At 40.4% G+C, this 19,637-nt stretch overlaps 1 protein-coding gene across 5 annotated transcripts in view; it reads left to right on the plus strand.

Moving 5' to 3' along the window:
* Positions 1–19,637, plus strand: part of AMBRA1 (autophagy and beclin 1 regulator 1) — a 136,206-nt gene that overhangs the window by 34,454 nt on the left and 82,115 nt on the right. For 4 of the 5 annotated variants that reach the window (XM_074867744.1, XM_074867742.1, XM_074867745.1 and 1 more), the window contains 2 exons: positions 5,612–5,794; positions 19,264–19,347. In XM_074867744.1, coding sequence (XP_074723845.1) covers positions 5,612–5,794; positions 19,264–19,347 — 267 coding nt within the window. The remainder of the gene's footprint in view (positions 1–5,611; positions 5,795–19,263; positions 19,348–19,637) is intronic. The other variant, XM_074867743.1, reaches the window with a different exon arrangement.

Raw genomic sequence — 19,637 nt, forward strand, 5'->3', positions numbered from 1 at the left:
ACAGATGATGCTCTAAGTACAAGTTCTGAAATAAATGGCTATGTTGCAGACTGGCCACGTGGTATAATTATGCTGGTGAATAACTCCTTGCTAACTATCTCTGTAGATAAAGGCTTGTAGAGGTGAAATCTTACCATCAGGCTTTTTTCCATTTATTGTGAAGAAAGTTGCTTTGTAAAGATAATTCAAAGGCTCAGGAATGATGAAAATAAAACTGTTTGTAGTGAGGTAAAACTGAGGTGGAGTGTGCTACCTATATGTATATGGGAAACCAACCTAGGTAACTGCAGAAGGTATTGGTAACTGTGTCAGAATGATGCTGATAAATGTAAAAGCTTTCTGAATGGCAGTTGATTAAATGACAGGTAAGAGGATTGATCTACCTGGAAAAATTAAAAGGATATCTTACAAATGTTAATTAAAAGGTATTACTACATTCAGGTCAATTTATGAATGCCAAAAGCCGCTAAATGGCTGGAAGTACACCATTCCTTATTTCTGGAATGGTTAATCCAAAGCAGGCTCTTTTTTTTTTTTTTTTGAGCAGAGATTGTAAGAACTGATTCTGGCTCTCTGGGAGCTGCCTTTTAAAAAAGGAAAGGAGAGGTCCTGCCTAGCTTACTGAATTCTTTGTTTTTCTTCTGTCAGATCTCTTCTTTGATGAAGCTTAATAAAATGTATGAAAAGGGATCAGTGCCTGAGGCATTTCCTAGCATAAGGAGCATTGTCAAAAATGTTTTTATACTTGAAGCCATTTTGGAACTGATATAATGCTCTTCACGTGACAGTTCAATTGTTTTTAGGTTGTGGTAGAAGCTATAGTAGCTTGAGTTTATAAGGAGCTTTGGAAGTCCAGTGCTGAAACTTCTTCTCAGAGGGTTAATTTGTTCCAGTAAGTGTCACTGTCCTTTTCAGAGAATGAGAGTCATAGATGTAAATCAGCACGAGTTGGAACTTTAAGTGGGGTAAGATTAGATTCTTCCTCCATAAACCTTACTGGTGTGCTAGGCTAGTAGGATCTTTTAAGCTGTCACTTTAACTTGTTAGAAATTGGGGCTGTGATTAAAAGGAGTGTTACTGCATTTTGAGGGTGGTTTTTTTTGTAGCATCATCAGTTTGTAATGGAAAGTTATGACTTTCAGATGTTTTTAAATAATAAAGTGGAAAAGTGAAACAAAGGTGAAATAAACATACATCCATATATGTCTCTGTGTGTATGTGTGTTTTAAATATGTATTAAAAATTTATATATACCTCCTTAAGACTAAGCAGTCTCCTATGGAGTCTTTTTTTTAAAAAAAACCCTGCATTATCTGAAGAATTTATTTTTGAGAGCATGTGTGTGTTTTATTTCTGCATCTACTGTCTGTAATGGTGCTATATTTGAATAACCTAGGTCAGGAGTGAGGCAGGGAGAACATTTTTTGAAGTTCCCTCAGATTTAGAATGAATATTCTGATGTAGGCTGCAGTAGTCTTTCTCAGTGGCCTCGCTGAACTTCTTTAAAGTCAGCTTGGCTGTTCTGTCATTCTCTACGGTTTCCATATGTACTGAGCTCAGAAAACAATCTGCAGAGGAATCAGATAAAGCTGTCATCAAAGAACACCTATATTAATTTATTTTTTAAAAACAGAAGTACTCAAAAAGATGCTCCAAGACTGCATATATAAAGCATCACAAGGGTGTTTGGTAGATACATCTCTAGAAAAAATCTAAGCTCCTAGAAAGTTACTGGGAAAGAGACTTTCAGGCCAAATGTTGCCTGTGAGTTGAAGGCTAAAGTGGAATGGAAGCAACCAAAAGTTGGTGTCCGCTACCAGCACTGCCTTCAGCTCAAGGATTGGTGGTATGAATGCCACTGTAGATATCACCAAAGAAATTAATGACACTGCTCAGGGAACCCCTTTAAAACATGTATGCTGGCTGAGACACATTTAGAGGTGTGAGCTGTGTCAGTGAACATCCTGGCCATCAGCATCAAGGCAGGGCTGATGAGTGGTGTCAGGACTTCTGAAATGTGAGGAAACTTGGGGGTCTGCACAGCAGTATAGTGCTCTTGGATGCAGATATACCAAGCCTAGACATTCTCCAGTTGATGTTTTCGTGATATATTTAAAAAAAAAAAAAAATTACTTCCTTAGAAGATACTAAAATGAGGCAGGGTGAAGAGAAGCAGCCTTTGTGTAAAAAAAATTTCATGTCCAGCTGGTTTGGATATCTGGCTGTAGCTGGGGACACTGTGCTGTATAGTAGCTTGCGCTTTAGTACTCCTGATGCCACTTAGAGCAAGATATTTGAACTTTACTAATGCTAGCAGAACATTTCCTTCCCTCAGTTCCACTTCTCACTGGCCAGCCAGCAGCACTGGGTGCCTAGACAATGCACTGCCTCTCAGTGACATGGTTGTTGGATGGGACAGAAGCTGTTCAGTTCTGGTTTTTGCACTGCAGCATTTCTCCTGCTCAGTGCCTTGTTCTGTGGTGGTCATGTGGTAGCATAGCTTCTCCTCCTCACAGCCATCTGCTCCAGTAAACGGGGTCCAGTCACCACAGAGACTGGGTTAATTTAGCTCCTGTGGTGGTGTCAAATACAGCCTGCTGTCCTGTAGACGCAAACTTGGTTTAAGAATTACTGGATAATCACTGCCTGTGTTTTGCCACTGCTTTATGAGAAGCACAGGTGAGAAATAAAGAGGCTTGGCAGCCTGCTGTGACTGGCATGTGTTTAGCCAGCTGGTAGACTAACTTTGGTCAGGGGCTGATTTCCAGTTGTGTTCAATAGCTAAATGAACTGAAGAGATACATTTAATGTTAACTGGCATTTCTTAGGCTGCTTTGCAGCCTTCTCCTCCCTCCAGGACAGCTAAATCGCTTATGCTGGCTCTCAGCTCTGGTTCTGATTTGTGTCATAACTGTATTCCAAAGACAGATACAGCCTGACAAATACAATTTATTTTTTTTCCCCTGCATGCACTCATCTGCAAAGATTAATTCTTTAGCCTATTGCTTTGAATATATTTCTCCCCTGCCCTTTTGTATTTTATCCCTCGCACCTTTCTCTCCGTGTGTCAGGCTTAAGCTTCTTGTCTTCTCTTTGGAAATCTTTTTCACAGTCTATCCAGTCTACATACCAATGTATTGTCAGGAAGCTGAATCTGGCATCTCATCATCCATTATGGTCAGTCTTTGTTGCCTACTCTTTCTTGTTCTTCTAACAAGCGTCCTTGTGTGTTTTTCTTGTGATACACTGCATAATTTGAGAAGACTAAATGTCTGCAAAACTCATTCTTCATATCCTTTTGTAAAATTCTCCCTTTGTGTAATATTAGCAAAGAAAAAAGTTTCAGTGATTACACTGCTGGACTGCTGAGACCACTGTTCATGTTTTCCAGTGTTGCCTTGTTTCCATGTTTCTTTCTTTCTCTATGTGCACATATTATGCCATAAACTTATTTTTAGGCATATGCAGAGGCTTTGGCTTATGGAAAAGGCCAAAGAAGAGAATAGCTCCTCATTTATGAGTGCACTGCTATAATGCCTTGCTTTTTTTATACTTGGCCTATTAAGTCTTCAGGGCAGTAGAGAGAAGTGCTGTGTTTGTACAGCAAAGCCTTCTATGTTATATAAGCATGAACAGCTTTAATTCATCAAACAGTGCATAAAAGATCCAGGAGGAATCCAAAACAAACTGAGTATGTGTTTCCCCTTGCCCTTTTGCTGCTTATTGACTAAGTTTTTAGACCCCTGATGCTGTAGTCTGTCTGCTAAACTTGCCTCTTTACCAAGATGGCAGTGTAGTAGGGTACAGGGAGCTTACCATGGGGAAGATGCTTTCTCTTTGCGTCTACATGACTTCTATTTCCTTCTTTCTTGCCATCTTCTTTTTTGTTTATACGCCCTGAATAGCAGAATCGGAGACTGTATGCGCTTGATGGGTGTCTGCAGCCAAAACAACATGAATACAATCTAGCTCTTGAAGAATTAGTACATCTTTTCATGCTGCACTAGAGGCAGTCTCTAGAAATACTATTAAATGTAGTTTTCCATTGAAATATGACTTTAGGGATAGTAGCAGAGCACTTTATCAAACTGATCTGATTGCTGCTCATGCTGTTGGGGATGTGAAACTTATCCATGTATATTAAAATCTGATTCCCGGTATATTTGCATAGAATCGGCACAGCCCTGGAAGGGAGGAATAAAACAAGTCTTCTAACAGTCATTATTAGAGAAAATTAAGGAGTTGCATTTTTATCACTGATTGTAGTGTAACACAGTGAAACTGTGTCGTATTGGTCACTATAAAGTTAAATGTATTCTTAAGAGTCTTCATGGCTGATGGTGAGGTCCACTGTGAAATGAATTTAGCTTGAAACTCTGTTCTGAAGATGGGTAGCATTCCTACAAGGCAGACAGGCCACCTCTCTTTGTGAATATATTTTCATCTCTAGACTATCTCCTGGAATTCACTGTTCATTTGAGGTTTTTTTGTTTTATTTTTCTTTGTTTAAAGCTGTTCACACTTTCATTTGTAGATTAAAAATTAGGGCTGCTCTCTCTGTTATTGGTCGCATGCCTGTGGTGCCTTTGCAGGAAATGAGATTATATTTTCATGACCTTGGGAACTACCAGTCTGGTATCTTGAATAAAAAGGAACAAGATCGTGTATAGAGAGGGGTGGTGGGAGGAGGCAGCTAGAAGTTAAAGAAATGGACACTTAATGTCTGATTACTTGTGGGGGAGGTTGTTGTCATCTCCCTCCTCCCCACAAATTAGAGTTCAAGTCTAATCCAAATGAGGCTAAAGAAATGATTATTCAAGCATCTGAGGTGTCTGGACTTTAATACTGAGTAACTGTGTCACAGAAAGCACATGATAGGAGCTGCGGATATACGCAGGGTAGGAAAAGAGTGTGTTTTAACCTGTCAGGCATCAAGGAAGGGGGTAATACTGGTGCTGATAACTTGGCCTTTGTCTGCATCAGCTATGCATGAATGAGAATTAGGAGTTAATTGCAGAGGAAGGTTTTCCTCTCAGGTGGGATGCAAGGCTTTTAACATATGCCTAGTGGATCTCATTAAATTGCCACTATATGAAATCCCTACCATTCGATTACAAAGTAGTTAAACAAAGCTGTTAAACCTTTTTTTTCTTCTGCTTCATAAGTATCCTCAAAACAACAGCACCTTCCTTTAATGTTTATTTGAACACTGCTGCTGTTTGCCATTGCAGGCAGAGTTGACACTGGGAGTGGGCTTGATTCTTACCAGGGATGCTTGTTGGGGTTGGTTGTGTAAACTGGTAATAAATGAAACAGTGAGCTCCAAAGAGTCCTGAGAAGCAAACTCAGGACTTGTGCTTTTTGTCTATAGGTACTGTGTCGTGCTTCTGTTTGCACAACAAGGGAGTCACGTGGGAGTATAATGTATAAAGGGAAAATTACTTCTACTTGCTTTCTTTATTTACTCTGTCTTGCTCACGGATAAAATGCAAACAGCCAATTTTGTGTTATGCTGTTACTGTCCTGGCACTTGGAGCTCAAAAGGAAAAAAAGGACTGGCTGTCATTCTGTGCTTGTGTAATGAGTGTCTGTGTATCTCTTTGTTGCTCAGGTTGTCTCCTGCTGCATATTATGCTCAGAGGATGATCCAGTATCTTTCCCGGAGGGACAGTATTCGACAACGCTCTATGAGATACCAACAAAACCGTCTCCGCTCTTCTTCCTCCTCTTCTTCCACTTCAGAGAACTCAAGCCCATCTGTAGAGGGAAACGATCTGGAATTTGAAGATTTTGAGTAAGCGTGCATGCTGCCTTGCCCTCTTGCTTGAGTCTGTTGTCAGCACAAGACTACTTTGTGGCTTCCTACTGTTTACCAATCAAAGATCTCTCAGGCTTCCTGTAGGAACAGGTTAAGTCAAGTAATTCAATCAATAATTAGAGCAGTGATTGCTACAAATGGGTCTTGTCATTTCTGTTATGAAAATGAAGGATGCTTTAGGCTACCTTCAACACATCAGGCTATCTCAACCAGATTTAAAAGACTGGTTAAATAAAGAAAAGGAGAATCTTTCTCCCATGGAACAGGTGGGGAACCAAGAGTTTTATTAGTCTTCAAATCTTGAGACAGAACAGGAACCATTAAGAGGCTTTGCAGGACTTAGTTCTTTGGTCTAAGGCTGTAGGAGACAGCCAGATGTGTTCTGTTACTTTTACTTGCTCTGTCTGTACAACTTTGTCAAATTAGCTGAAGTTTCTGGGATTGGGGTTTTTTTTGAAGACTTGTGAATCTGTGTTAAGGCTTAGTTTCCTGTGAGGAGAGCAAATGGCCTCTTGTGTCAAAGTGAGGAATGACGCTGCATCCAAACATTAGAGGATCACTCCTGTAAGCCACTGTATTTCCTTCTGAGTGGTTCTCCTGACAGACTTTTAAAGTCTGCTCTACAGCATCTGCTTTTGGACTTCTAGTGATACTCAGTGTAATCCCAGCAAACAAATTTATTGCAAACCTTTTCTAATAAATGGAAGTATAGTAATGGATTGTTTAGATGGTGTGGAGACCAAAAGCTCAGGAATTTAGATTAAAATCCACTTTAGCAGAAAAGGGAACATGACCTTTCTAGTCTGTCTTCAGTCATTTCCTTTTAAATATGGGATTTTCCCTGCGTACTTTTAAGTATTTCACTGAATTTTTTCCTCCTTTGTGTATATTGTGATTAAAACAGGATGATTCTGAGCATGGTCATAGAAATAGTGTACTAGGGAGGTGTGTTTGATGGGAGCCGTGAACTCCTCAAAAATCTGGCTTTTATGTTGCTGCTGCCAGCAGAGGATGCTGTCAACTATGCTACTATCATAACTTTCATGTTCACTTGCTGCAGTGGCACATACTTGAGATGGTGTGTTGTTAAAGCTCCATGTCCTTTGTGTTAGGGTGAAGTCCATTTGTGAAGGACACTGGTAACACTAGCTATTCCCGGAAAAGCAAGATATTAATCCCTTTCTGATTTTTTAAGTGGTAGTAGACTTCTTTTTCCTTCCGTTTTCCCCCCCTCAAAAACATTGTTTTGTGAAGCTGTCATTTCATGCTCCAGCAATTAAATATTCAGAAGTACAGGGTGAGTGAATGTCTTCCCTTGTCATTGTGGCCTTGTTTGTGTGAGATGTAAATGAAGGGAGATAATACAGAAGAGTCACTGCCTAGTAGCTTTTCCCAAGCAGCTTTGTCATCTGGAAGAGCAGAAATATGGTGGCTGCTGGGTCCATTTTGTGAAGTGGGTGCATTGCAAGCATAGACTTTAATATTTCCATTATTTCATTTCATTTGTCTGGGGTGGCTTGTTCTGCTGGGAAAATACACAGAGCCAGGCAAACGCCTGCAGAGAAGTCTGTTCCCCTGCAGATAATGTTCACACAGTAAGAGCACCCAGTCAGGGAAGCAATTTAATCAGCCATGCTAAGGTTGTCTTTCATTTCATACTGAGCAAAAAGAAGTGTTTATTCCTTACTGTGCAGTGGCTGAATTTGCTAGTTGAATATTTCATATTGAATTCTGGTCTATGCATTCAAGACATGCTGTCTTTTTCCTTCTCTGCTTCATTATTTTTCCTGGCTGATTAGAGGGAGCTGCTGTGCGGGGGTCTTTAGAGCTGGAACTTGTCTCGTGACTTGTTTGATTTCTTCTGCTGACACTTCGCAATGAAATGTCTTATACAGAGTTCTTGCTTCTCCTTTTGGCTCCTGTATCCCCCTTTCTTTGCTTGCTCACCTGAGCAGAGTCGTGTATTTCTTCATGTATTTCTTTTTTGCCCTGATCTAGATGCTCTGGCTTCCCTGCTTGTCCAGATCTGATGTAGGACAGGGAGTTGCCACTGTGTCTAGATATCTGCAGCTCATGCTTTTCTCCTGGAATCCAGTGCATTTTTTTAAATGTAAAAGCCATAGCCTAGTAAAAGACATTGCCTTGATGCTTTATCTTTCTAAACTGGTTAATGTAATTGGTAAATATTCTACCTTTCATTTTCCTGGAGATCAGAAGAAAGATGCAAGGGGCATTAAACACCAGTTGGTTTTACTATACATAGAGCTCTGGGCGAGAGGTGAGCCCTGTGCTTGTGCACAGTGCCTAGGAGAGAAGCCTTCCTTGGCTTTCATCTTTTGTGGGATTCTGAGGTTTTTTCCTCCTTTACAGTTCATTTTGTAGCTTTCAGCTTTGCTTACCTAATGACCTAGTAAGGGGCATGAAAAACTTGGCCTCTGCACTGTTTGTGTGCATATGGCCTCTAAATTTAAGCTAAAGCCTCTCCTGTGTGTCAGTCTAATGGTGTCATTTTCTTCATGCAGGTTCTCCAGAATCTCATTTGAATTAATTCATAATTACATTTAGTTTGTGGTACCAATAGCAGTCATGTTGGTCTAAGAATGTGAAGTAGAGTGGTTCTGTTACACCAGTTTTTATGGACAAGGGAAGAGGAGGGAGACACAAGCTACACCTGTGTTATTTGGTCTAATAAGATGTTACCTGTCTACATGTGCTGCCTGTATTTAACCTGTCACTGTTGTCATCTTACTGCTTATTGAATACAGCTGACAACTGTAAATTTAGTCATGTCTGCATGAAAGCATTTGATATGGTTTGTAATATATATACAGATTGTAATATTAGGTTATTAACAGATAAATTGATATGAGTGGGTTTTAAGGTTAGCTTTAGCAGAATCCTAAGCTAAAATGAAAAGGCTTCTGGTATTCTGGGATAAGAATCTCTGAATGGAGAATGACGTCACTTTAGTCTTCCAGCATAACTGGTAAAAATAGATTCTTTATAGACAAGTCACAGATGTTGACCTTTCTAATTTCAAGGTCTTTTCTGAGTGTCTTAGGTTTAGATCACATAGTAACTTTAGATTTTTTAGAGCTAAACTATCTTTTCTTTTGACTTCTTCAACAAGTTGGACTTGGTCCCTTCTAGAGACTTCCTTTAGTCTAGAACAGCTCTGGTGCTGGAGACTGTGGGTTGATGCTTTTAGGGCTTCTTGGATAGCACAAGCTAATTGTTTTTCATGTATAATTCTAAATCTGTCACCATAATCAGAATGTGAAGGTGTTTCTGTAGATTAATTCTGGCCATCCTTGTCCCTTTTTGCCTTCAGTAAGTGTGGGAACAAATACAGGTTCGTTTTATCTGTCGCACTGAAAAGCAGATATATAGGACAAGGCACCAGCTCGCTGTCTGAAAGCTTTGCTCAAATCTGTCACTACAGTTCTATAAAGGCTTTCAAGCCAAGGCTAAAGGTGTGACTGTGGCTGACTCCTCTGTCTGCTTTTGAGAATGGGCTGCCTGGTAGAATATAGATATGAAGGAGCTTGGAGATTACACTCTTCTAACGTCTGCAGCTTTTCTCCTTTCTGTCCTCTCCTTTTTTCTTCCTCCCAGGAGGATCTGTGCTGGGATGGATACATTCAGTTGTGCCATTGTCACAGACTAGGCAGGTCTTTATTGTGTCTCTACAAGAAGGGCTTTACCTCACAGGCCTAAAATCTTGTTTTGGTGCTTTATCTTTTTAATTTCTTTTGAGACACCGCTGAGCACCCAGGCAGAGAATATGAGCACTGTAGGCGCTGTTTTATTGAGACCATAATGGGCATTCTGATTTTGTGGAAGCAGGCACTTGCTTTACAGAGATGATGAATCACTTGTGGAAAACTTAGAAGATTCAGGGTGACATTATTTGGCTTTATTTGTCAACTTAAAATCCTTTTGCTTAAGGCACATTCTGGACCAAGACTTGTGGTTTCTCAAATGGGCATCTTGCAGGGGTCTCTTCATAAGTGCGTAAGATACATGAGTAATCCACCATGCCTGTCTTCTGCCATTTTTGCTTGCTTGTCATGGCCAGAACTGCCAAATCTGAGTTCCTCCAGTCGCCTCTTGCCTAAAAGTCTACAAGATCGCAACCTGTCAGCTGACTGTCACTGCATTACAGCTGTGAGTCTCGCTTCCGGTTTCTTGAATATGATTTTTATTTATTTTGGAGATGTATGGTAGATTCTTTTTGGCCTCTTCCATAGGCAAAGTGTTTGGTTTGGAAGTCTGTGTCTGTCATAGTTGGTGCTCCACTTCAAGCTGGCATTTTGGTTTAATTTTTTTAATGTATTAAGGAGAAAAGTGCACGGCTGATTAGAAATTCATGCAAGATACCCAGGCAATCGCCCTTCTTCTGGAATGTCTTCATTTAAAACATCTTTTCTTCTTAGCTTCTTTAAGAACCTTGACTTGTTTGGTACCTGAAAATATTCATTAGGAACTGGCTGGAAGCAATTGTGTCTGAACTAACATTATGCAATGAGAGAGGAGGGGTGGCAATGGCTGTGGCAGTGTGGTTGCTCAGTAGCGTGCACTTGGGTAGTAGGTTTGGGTTTGGATCCTGTTCTCCCTGTTGCTTCTCAAGTGGAATGGTGGAAGTGGGTTTGGGTGGGGGAGTTGTGTGTCATGGTGTGAATAAGCATATGGTTTGCTTAATGGCTTAGACAGAAAGAGATTTTGGAAAGTTTGAGTGAGGGGAGAGAGAGGTTGGAGATTACCGGTTACTGAAATAACTTCTTGCTCACCCTTGTGACGGAATTCCATGCTCATGTTTAAATCCAGTCTCTACCTTTTCATTCTGACTGATATCATTGTTTGTTAGAGACACAGAGCAATGGGAGCACTAATCTGCAGAAATGCAATCAATTCACCATGCACCTGCTGTTTTCCCTTAGCACAGCAGCTACTAAGAGCACACGGGTAGAACTGGGACTCTTTGTACAGCCAGCCTTGGTCTTTACTGCCCTCCTTCACAGCTGTTCAATGTGCGTTCCTGTATTTCAGAGTGGTATTTTTTTCTTCCTGTGACAACCTTCAACTCCTGCAAAAGAAACTCCTTCAAACAGGAGCCAGGTTTTCTTGGCAGGAGAAAGGAGAGATTGGAATGGCTAAAGTTTTTTGTGAGACTTGAAATAAGTATGGAGCTTTTGATCTATAGCTCCAGAATAGCAAGACAAGTTCTGTCACTGTGGAGAGAGAAGCGTAGGGAATCCCAGAGGTAAGGAAGGAGATTTACTCTGTAGGGTGACTGTAGCTTAAGCTGATACCTCAGGATGGATGGGCTGCCAAGTGCAAAGTTCTGATAGGGCATAGTGAAGGTGAGCAAGAGAGATGACTTGATCGACAGTAGCCTTTTGGTGTAGTGGCAGAAAGGTTGCATACCCAAACGACAAGCTTTCTAAAAGCAATTAGGCTGGGGTTTTTAATTTTTCTCCTTACCATCCTGATGTTTACATTTGAGGTTAACAAAAGATGTGGTAGGAGATGTGAGAATCTATGTGGGCTCTTCATGTCACTGAAATGCTGATGGACATGGATTTTTATGATCCATGATGCTTCAGTATACTGCAGAAAAAGCAGCAATTTCTTTCTCGAAGTCTTAGATGAAACAGTTTGTTATCTGTCTCTCTTACTTGAGCAACTACAAAGAATATTCGTGTTAGCAATTTCTTTGAGATCAGATAAAGATATTGAAAGCAGGATTGCTATTTGTTGTATGTACCTGCTTTTGTTGTTTTTTCCTAGAGCCCCTTCATCTGTGGTTTTGATGATGTTTCCTCTGCCTCTGTTTCTGGGCTCATACGGCTCTGCATCGTTGTTTTTGATGAAGATGGACCTTCTCAAAGCTGGCTTTCAAGGCAGACCTGAATTTTGTGGAACTTGATGGTCACTTTCTGCTGGCTTCTCTCCTCTCTGTTACAGGTTTCTGGAGCAGTTAGCACTGGGATGTTGCTTCCAGATACATAGCAATTTATGTTAATTATATTCATCATCTTAAACACAGTTGCAGGCTAAGAATGCTAACAAGTCCTGGATGAATGGGAATGATATTGAATCTACTCTTTGAACTTCATTTTTCAGGGATTAGTGAGAGTCTTAGCTTGGCTTGTGATCTACTCATAGTAGCCTGCAGCTTCATTTTCCCTATTCTTTTTATCTTTATCTTTTGTGACAGTCTTTTATATTCTCCTTATCTTGGTCTTAATGTCTAATAATATTGCCTGGATGCAGTAACAGGCAGTGACTATTTCCTTGCAGCAGTACTGCAGGATATTGCTAACCTCTCCAGCATAATGTTGATTTACCATTAAGTCACATTCCAGCAAGGCAAGTGTCTTCACAGCAGGGCGGTGAAAGAATGAGTGCCTTTTGAAAGATGGCAGTTGCCAGAAAAGCTCACATCATATTCCATACTGTTGGTTTCCTGGGCTTGTAGAAACAGTTTTAATGTCAAGATGGCACATCTGAGTTTTTCTGCTACTTATGAGCTGTGTTCATTGTTTTCCTTTTGCTTTTATTTTGTGTCTGTGAAACTTAAGTCAAACTAAGTCACCTAGTAGGTGATGTCTGGTGTTAGTGGGAGTGGTTAGGAAGCAAGCTGTTATTAGTTTGTTGCTGGCTGTGCAGGGCAGGCAGTGGTTAGCGTTCTTCAAGCCTGTAGGTCTAACAGATTAGCGTTGTTTGTGCAGTTATGTTTTCATTTCTGTTTCCCTTGGAAGAGCACTAGCACAACAGTGTAATATATGGGGGGGGGAAAAAAAAAAAAAAGAAAGAAAAAGTTGGTGCTTACTTTTGGCACTTTATTCCAGTATTGAAGCCTGACGGGGGGACAGTGATTGTATGTTTGCATTATGAGCTGTGTTCAGTGAGCACCACTTGTGAAGTTTCCAAGTGATTAGAATTAGCCATAGTGATGTTTTCCCTAGTCATGCTCATGTTTGGATGAATGTTTGAAAGTGGCTAACTAATGGGTCTCAAAGGAGGGGTAGTTGTAGTGCTGGATACCCTGTTTTTTTTATAAAACACTGAATACAGTGGTTTCCTTAATACTCATATACCAGGCCTAGGCAGGGGAGTAGGGATTCTCTACCTTTGTCTGGCCTCTGATGTTTCTGTTTTCTAATGATTCATTGTAGCTATGGAGTGTATCAGTCTTACTCTAAAACATGTCATCAATTTGTGAGCCCACCACACAGTGACGTGATTAAAACAGAGACAACTGGATACTGCGCCTAAATAAGAGCAAGTGCTTCATTCTGGTTCCAAATCAGTCTTTCTCTGGAGCAATTAATCCTTGGCATTTAATGGGCAAGTGCTGCTGGCTCTCTTGACCAGGTGATAAATCCTCTCTTATGTGATGCTTCTCTGAAACACTTGATCTTCTGAAGTGCCATTTTTAATCCTGTAAATACATTTTCCCCTGAACAGCCCTCTGAGAGGCAATCAAGGCTGGGGGGTTTGTTTCCCTCTGGTCAGGAGAGCCGTTAGTAACTCAGCAGTCTGCTGTTTTATAGGAAGTTTTAACTGATAAATAGATATAAGTTTTCCCTGGTGTTCATTTGAAAAGCTGCTAGTGAAAGACTGGCATTTTAGCCTTCAAAAGAACATAGGAAGATGGAAAGGCACCATGTCTTGGGTGACTTAGCTAACTTCTTTATCAATTACTGTATTAAGTAGCTATGTTAAAAATCTATTCTTTCAGTTCCTGTCTTTTCAGCTGGGCAACATTGCTCTTTGCAGTTTCTCTAATACTTTTATTCTTCAATTTTGTTTGTCTTGCAGTGTTACATTTTGGAGTTTGCTCCACAATCCTAATGCATTTAGTGCCAGGAAGGGGTTTTCACGTAGCAGATGCTTCTTACTGCTTAAGTTTTCTTATTACTTGTTGTATCCCTCTGTTCTTCCTTAAGTACTTCTCCTTCAATGATGGTCATATCCTTCAAAGATAGATAGATAAATTTTATATTTATACCTTTAATTTTTACCAGATTACATGTATCTTTTAAATCAGTGGTTTTGTTGTTTTAATGTCTCTGCATGTCAATACTTGTACCCTTTTTGATAGGACCAGTGCTCCTGGCTTGCTTACTTGTATCTACTTCTAGAAAAAGGTCTCTGCTCAAAGATAAGTCAGTTGTCTTGAATCTTTTCTCTTAAACATAATCCTGTTTTTAGGTGAGATACCCTTGTCCTCAGAGCCATAGTACGTAGTCCCCTTTTCCTGGATTGAGTTTACAACTTCTCCAAGACTTAAGGACTGTGAGTAAAGTAGAATATACTGGGTGGAACCTGTATTTTTTGATTAAGAGACTAGTGCTACTGATACAGGGGATGTTATTCCAGCTGCTATGTGTCTCTGCAGAGTTACAAACAACTTGCAGTGTGGCTTTTCCTTTTGTCTTCTAAGATACCTGTATCTCACTGAAATACTCAGAATGTCAAGGTTTTATTTATTTTGTGTTTACCTCTCTATTTTGAAAGGCTTATTTCCTAGAAATGCTCCCAGTTTTCCCTAACTTCATTTGTAGGAGATGCTCAGAATTTTGCAGGATCAGACAGAGGAAAAACTAAAGTTTCAACATCTTCTGGTATTTGCCGCTCCTCTCAGTTGTAAAGCTAATAATTAGCTTTCTATCGTAGTGTTCCCAACACTGTCTGTCCGTTACTCATCAGGATGGTGCTGGAAAGTGATCTTAGTTAGAATCACCAGTAGACATAATGTTCCCCTCACCACCTTTTTTTTCCTACTTCTGTACCCTTTGTAAAACAGTACACACTTTGTCTTGTAGCCCTATGCAGCCTTTGTGAGTACACCCTTCTTGGAATATGTCTTCTGTTTTCATCTAAATCAGCAGTGAATCCTGTGAAGTGAATTGCAAGATTTCTTAGAATCACAGAGACATGGAAAGGTTTGGGTTGGAAGGGACCTTAAAGATCATCTAATTCCAACCCCCCCTGCCATGGGTAGGGACACCTTCCACTAGATCGGGTTGCTCAAAGCCTCATCCAACCTGGCCTTTCAGGATCTCTTTCTTCTTTAGTATGGCCAGTTTAATATGACATTTTCTGGGTACCCTCTTCAGAGGACCTGGGGTCAGACTTGACCAACCTCTAAACCCAAATAAGTTTGCATTTTCTGGTAACCTCCTCTGAGCTCCTAATACGATCTTTGTTCTACTCCTGCTCTTCTTGCTGTGTGCTACTCATGCCCTCTGTGCTATCTCCTCTGAAGTAACCTCCTGCAGTCTTAAAAAATTGATAGCAAGAAAGTGGAGATACTTAATGTTTGAAGTACCACGAAAATGTTGCTGTTTTTCTCTGTTACATCAAGATGGTGCAACTTGAATCCAGTGCCAACCCTTAAGGATATTAGTAGATGCCATTTAACCAATTATTTAGCATTTCTATTGTATTTAAGTATCTAACCTCTGCAATAGAAATTGACTTGGCATTTTAAATCTGATCGCATGAAACACAATAAAATGCTGAATATATGGAACAATCGGCTTGGTCTGATATAATTTGATTCTTATGAACTTGCATGGCTTACTGGTGCTGGCTCTGATAATTAAATGGCTTTTCAAAATGGTCATTGGTGACCTAATTCTATTGGCAGTGTAGTCAGTGGGAGTTTTAATATTGACTACAATGGGAACAGTTAGACCAACAGATTGCATTAGAAATCCCATGCTGTGTGTTTAATTTTACTTCCTGATACAGCAATCTCTAAATATTAAAGAGAGTTCTTGCCAAGATAGAAAAGCAGAACATAGCTTTTTCCTTTCTGACAGTCTTGACTATATTCTGTATCCGCTCAGTTATTAATGCGGTGGCCAAGTTACCAGATGAAGAAGAATGCCTTTTTCTCCAAACTTCAGGATGCAAAGTTTTGCATCTCTAGCTCTGTTTTCAGAGCTGGCGTTGCTGTTCTCAACAAGCAAACAAAACAATAGCAGTAAAATCCAAGGAGATTTGACTGTCTTATTTAGTTTAGGATAAACTTTCATCGTCCTTATGCCCTATTAAAGGTCCATAAATCTGAATGTTTGGGAATTGCCTTCTTTTCCTGCTCCATTCTGTGTTAGTGTTAATGCTATTTTTCCCCTACCAACTCTTACTCTCCATATCGCTGTTTTGATTTGTCCCACACTGGTATCTGAACAAATTATGAATAACCTGAATTTTAAGCCAGACTCTTAAAGCTGTTTTGACCATTTGTTGGATCTTGCAGTTTTCCTCCTGAGACAAATTAATCTGTTAATAATTATAGTATTAAGTCTCCCTTGTCACCTTACATGCTGATTACTTCTGATTCTTTCACTGCATCTTGCTCGAGAGATTGCTTAGTTCCTTCATTATTATATTTTCGCTGTAGAAGTTTCCCTCTGCTGTTCACATTTGCTGGTGTGCTTAAAACAAAGGGCACTGCAGGACACCTTTTTAGCCCTGTTACAGCACTTTCTGTAGCACATTTTTGTTTCATTTACTTTTGAAAGGTTATTGAGTTGCTTTACAGAAGAGGCTTTTTTTTTACCTAGATACACACACGCTGAGGGATCTGCTTTTGCAGGTTATGTTAATTAACTATCCGCTGCAAATTAGTAGCTAATGAGTCTGTAGATAGTTGACACTAAATAGAAAGTAGAGCATTAGATCTTCACCAGTACTTAAAGAACTTTGGAAACTTTTCTTGCCGGAGTGCTTCACGCTGGCACTGCAGTCGTGCTAACATCTGCTCTCCTCCCTCTGTCAGCATGCTGTATGTGGTACAGAAATAACACAAAGTGCCACCCATCTTCACTGATCTGTAGGTTTTTTTTATTTTCCGTTTTAGGAGGTGCAGAAATAATCTTCAGCTGGCACCAGGGTAATATCAGCTGTTCTAGCTTTTCAGCACTAGACGCTTAAAAACACTCTTGCATGTAGTTGAGCATGGGAGTTTAGATATAAATGACTCTGTAAATTAGTTATTCAGTGTAATATTTAGTAATATTCCTCTTTAGCACAGGGGAGTGTATCTTACACTTCCATTACAGTAAATAGAAATTCTAGCATTCTCAAAGGATAGTCACTGTTTCTCATTCCCAATTCTGTTTGAGTTATAGGGCAGTGGCAGTTAGGGGGTGGTGTTTTTTAATTATTTTTTTTTTAAAGGGAGTGTTAAAAACGTTGCTGTCTTTTGAATCAGTAGAGGCTGTGTCTGTCAAGGTGAAAACTGACGAAAAGTCTGGTCTATATTTTTTCCCTTTTAGGCTTTTTGTATTGGGGGAGAGTTGTAAGCACAGCAAAAGGGACAGTACAGGATGGAGTTTTTGCATCAGAAAGTCTTGTTGATTAGAAAATTCGTGTCCTGAAATGTTTTTATGGATGCTGAGAGCATTGGCTAGTGCCATTTTAAAAAACTGGAACAATTGGATGCTTTAGATCTCTTGATTTGGACTGTAGAAGACTTTGCACCTTTATTTTTTGTTTGCTGGAGCTAATTTCTTGTTTCCTTTTGAAACCTGCTGTGGAGATGCTCTTCAGCTGGGGAGTTCTGCAGGGTGTAGTCCTGCTGTTGTTCCTCTTGTTGATATTTGTCTCTTTCAAAACCATCTTCTGATTCTAGTAAATGTCCAAAGCAAATGCAAACCCTGACAACCGTTTTGCTACTTTTCTCCCAGGGCTTCATATAGTTCAAAAACCGCTACGTGGACTTTTAAAAAGTGTATTTCTTGTCTGACTTTCACTAACTCTTACTGTGTGTGGCAAGATCTGGAACGTGACACTTCTTTTTCCCTTTGGCCTTTTCTCTTCAGCAGGAAAAGTTAGTATGTCAGCACTCAAGTTCGCAGGATTCCTTCTGTTATTGATCCCCATCTTAACAGGCTTTGATGAAACAGCAGCAGGTTTTACCTGGCTGATTTCAGGAACCCTGCTGGTTACACAGAAACCTCAGGGCGAGGTGCGGCTTTGGCTCTGAACCGCAAATGCTGCGTCTGCAGTGGGAGGAGAAATGGAAGCTTTGAGCTTGGATTTAGATTTGATTTTGATGAAATGGCTTGAAATGCTAACGAGCTTTGCAGAATAACCTCTGCTTTTGTGTTCCTGGCTCCTCAAGTGTGTGGGAAACAGCCGCGTAATGGACTTTCTTCTCAGCCCACGTTTCTTGATCACTGACTTTAAAAAAGCAAAACAAAAAAAATATTGCAAAATGCACAGCTTGCTGGAGTGGGTTAGGAATGTGCTGGTAGTGTGTTGCATAAGGAATATTTAGTCTCCTAGTGATTCCAAGGCTCTGCAAGTAATATTCTCCCCACAACTGCCTGGGAAGGAGACAAGTAGGGCTGCAATTACAGATGGGGATCTGGAATCCAGGGATAACAGACCTGCTGCTTGTGCCAGGTCGTGCAGAGAGTGGATTTCTGAATGGAAAATAAAGCACTGCAGAGGTCTGTTCCAGAACTCCAGAGTCACTGATGGAGTCTCGTTATTCTCCTTGCAGTTTTAGTGCTGTATAGTGACAGGTCCTCTTGTGACCTATGAATGCAGTATCAGGAATCTTGTTTGCTGGGGACTCGAGGTCCTCCAATTTGGCCTCCTGCTTGTTGTAGGGTTGTTACTGCCAAAATCAGACTGGGTCAGTCATGGCTTTGTCTAGCTCCTGTCTTGAGACTTCCAAGGATGGCAGCTCTGCAGCCTCTCTGGGTAACCTGTTCAGTGTTGCACTGCCCTCCTGGGGAAGAAGACTTTCCTGTGTCTGCTGTAGGACAATAGATGCTAGATCCTTCACCCTCATTCCCCAAGTCCCAGAAACTTATTGTGAAACAGAATGAGAGGTTTTTTAGGAGGTACAGTTTCGTCTGATACCACCTAGCATTTCTGACTTCACTAGAAAAGCTTGTGAAAGGTGAGATTATTTTAAACTGTGATGGCACTTAAACTTGATCTTGAGGGAAGGAGCGGAAAAAAAATAGTCTGCAAATTATGCTCTTTTGCCTGCGCTTCTGGGAATGAAAAAGTGAAACAACAGATCTCTCTGACTAACAGAAAGTTCTCATCAGGACTGTGGCGTGCTTGCTTCTGCTCTCCTGGTCCAAATTCTGAGGTTTCTCATTGGTTTGTTCAGGTGCTGGCATTAATTCATTGACTCTCGTTGTTGATACTTTTAAGACATTGTCAGACAATGAAGAAAGTGGACATTAGGCTACCCATATGTGAAACTGTCAGGAGTCTTTGGTACAGTAAGCTGTGTGAATTTGGAACATTAGAAGCATGTGACTTACACAAGAGAACCGTTAAATCTCAGTGGCATACTCAGGATGACTAAGTGACAGTGTTGGGTTTTTCTTTTCTTGGAGAATACTTTATTACACAGTATTTTTAATGTACTATATATATGTATTTTTTTTCTTTTGCTGAAGGGACAATGGAGACCGATCCAGGCACCGAGCTCCCCGGAATGCCCGCATGTCTGCACCATCACTGGGACGTTTTGTCCCGAGGTAAGGCTTGTACATGTAAGAGTTAAAGGTTGTGGAAATCCTGGAGGTACCAGTTGCAGTACAGTGCTCTGGTGCTTTCAGATGGATTTCTTTTCTTGCACAGACCTGCTGTGTTCTTGGTATGCAATTTCTGGGACCCCTGAGATGGCATGTTAGTATGATCAGCTCATTGTGTGACATTTGAAGGACAGCACAGTCTTGGTGCTTCTTACCTGCAGGTTGGGGCTACAGTGTGAAGGCAGAATGGGAGGAGAAAAAAATTTGATCGGAGATTCTCAGCACAGCATGCT

Source organism: Strix uralensis, chromosome 4 (genome assembly GCF_047716275.1).
Source record: "Strix uralensis isolate ZFMK-TIS-50842 chromosome 4, bStrUra1, whole genome shotgun sequence".
NCBI classification, from domain to species: Eukaryota; Metazoa; Chordata; class Aves; order Strigiformes; family Strigidae; genus Strix; species Strix uralensis.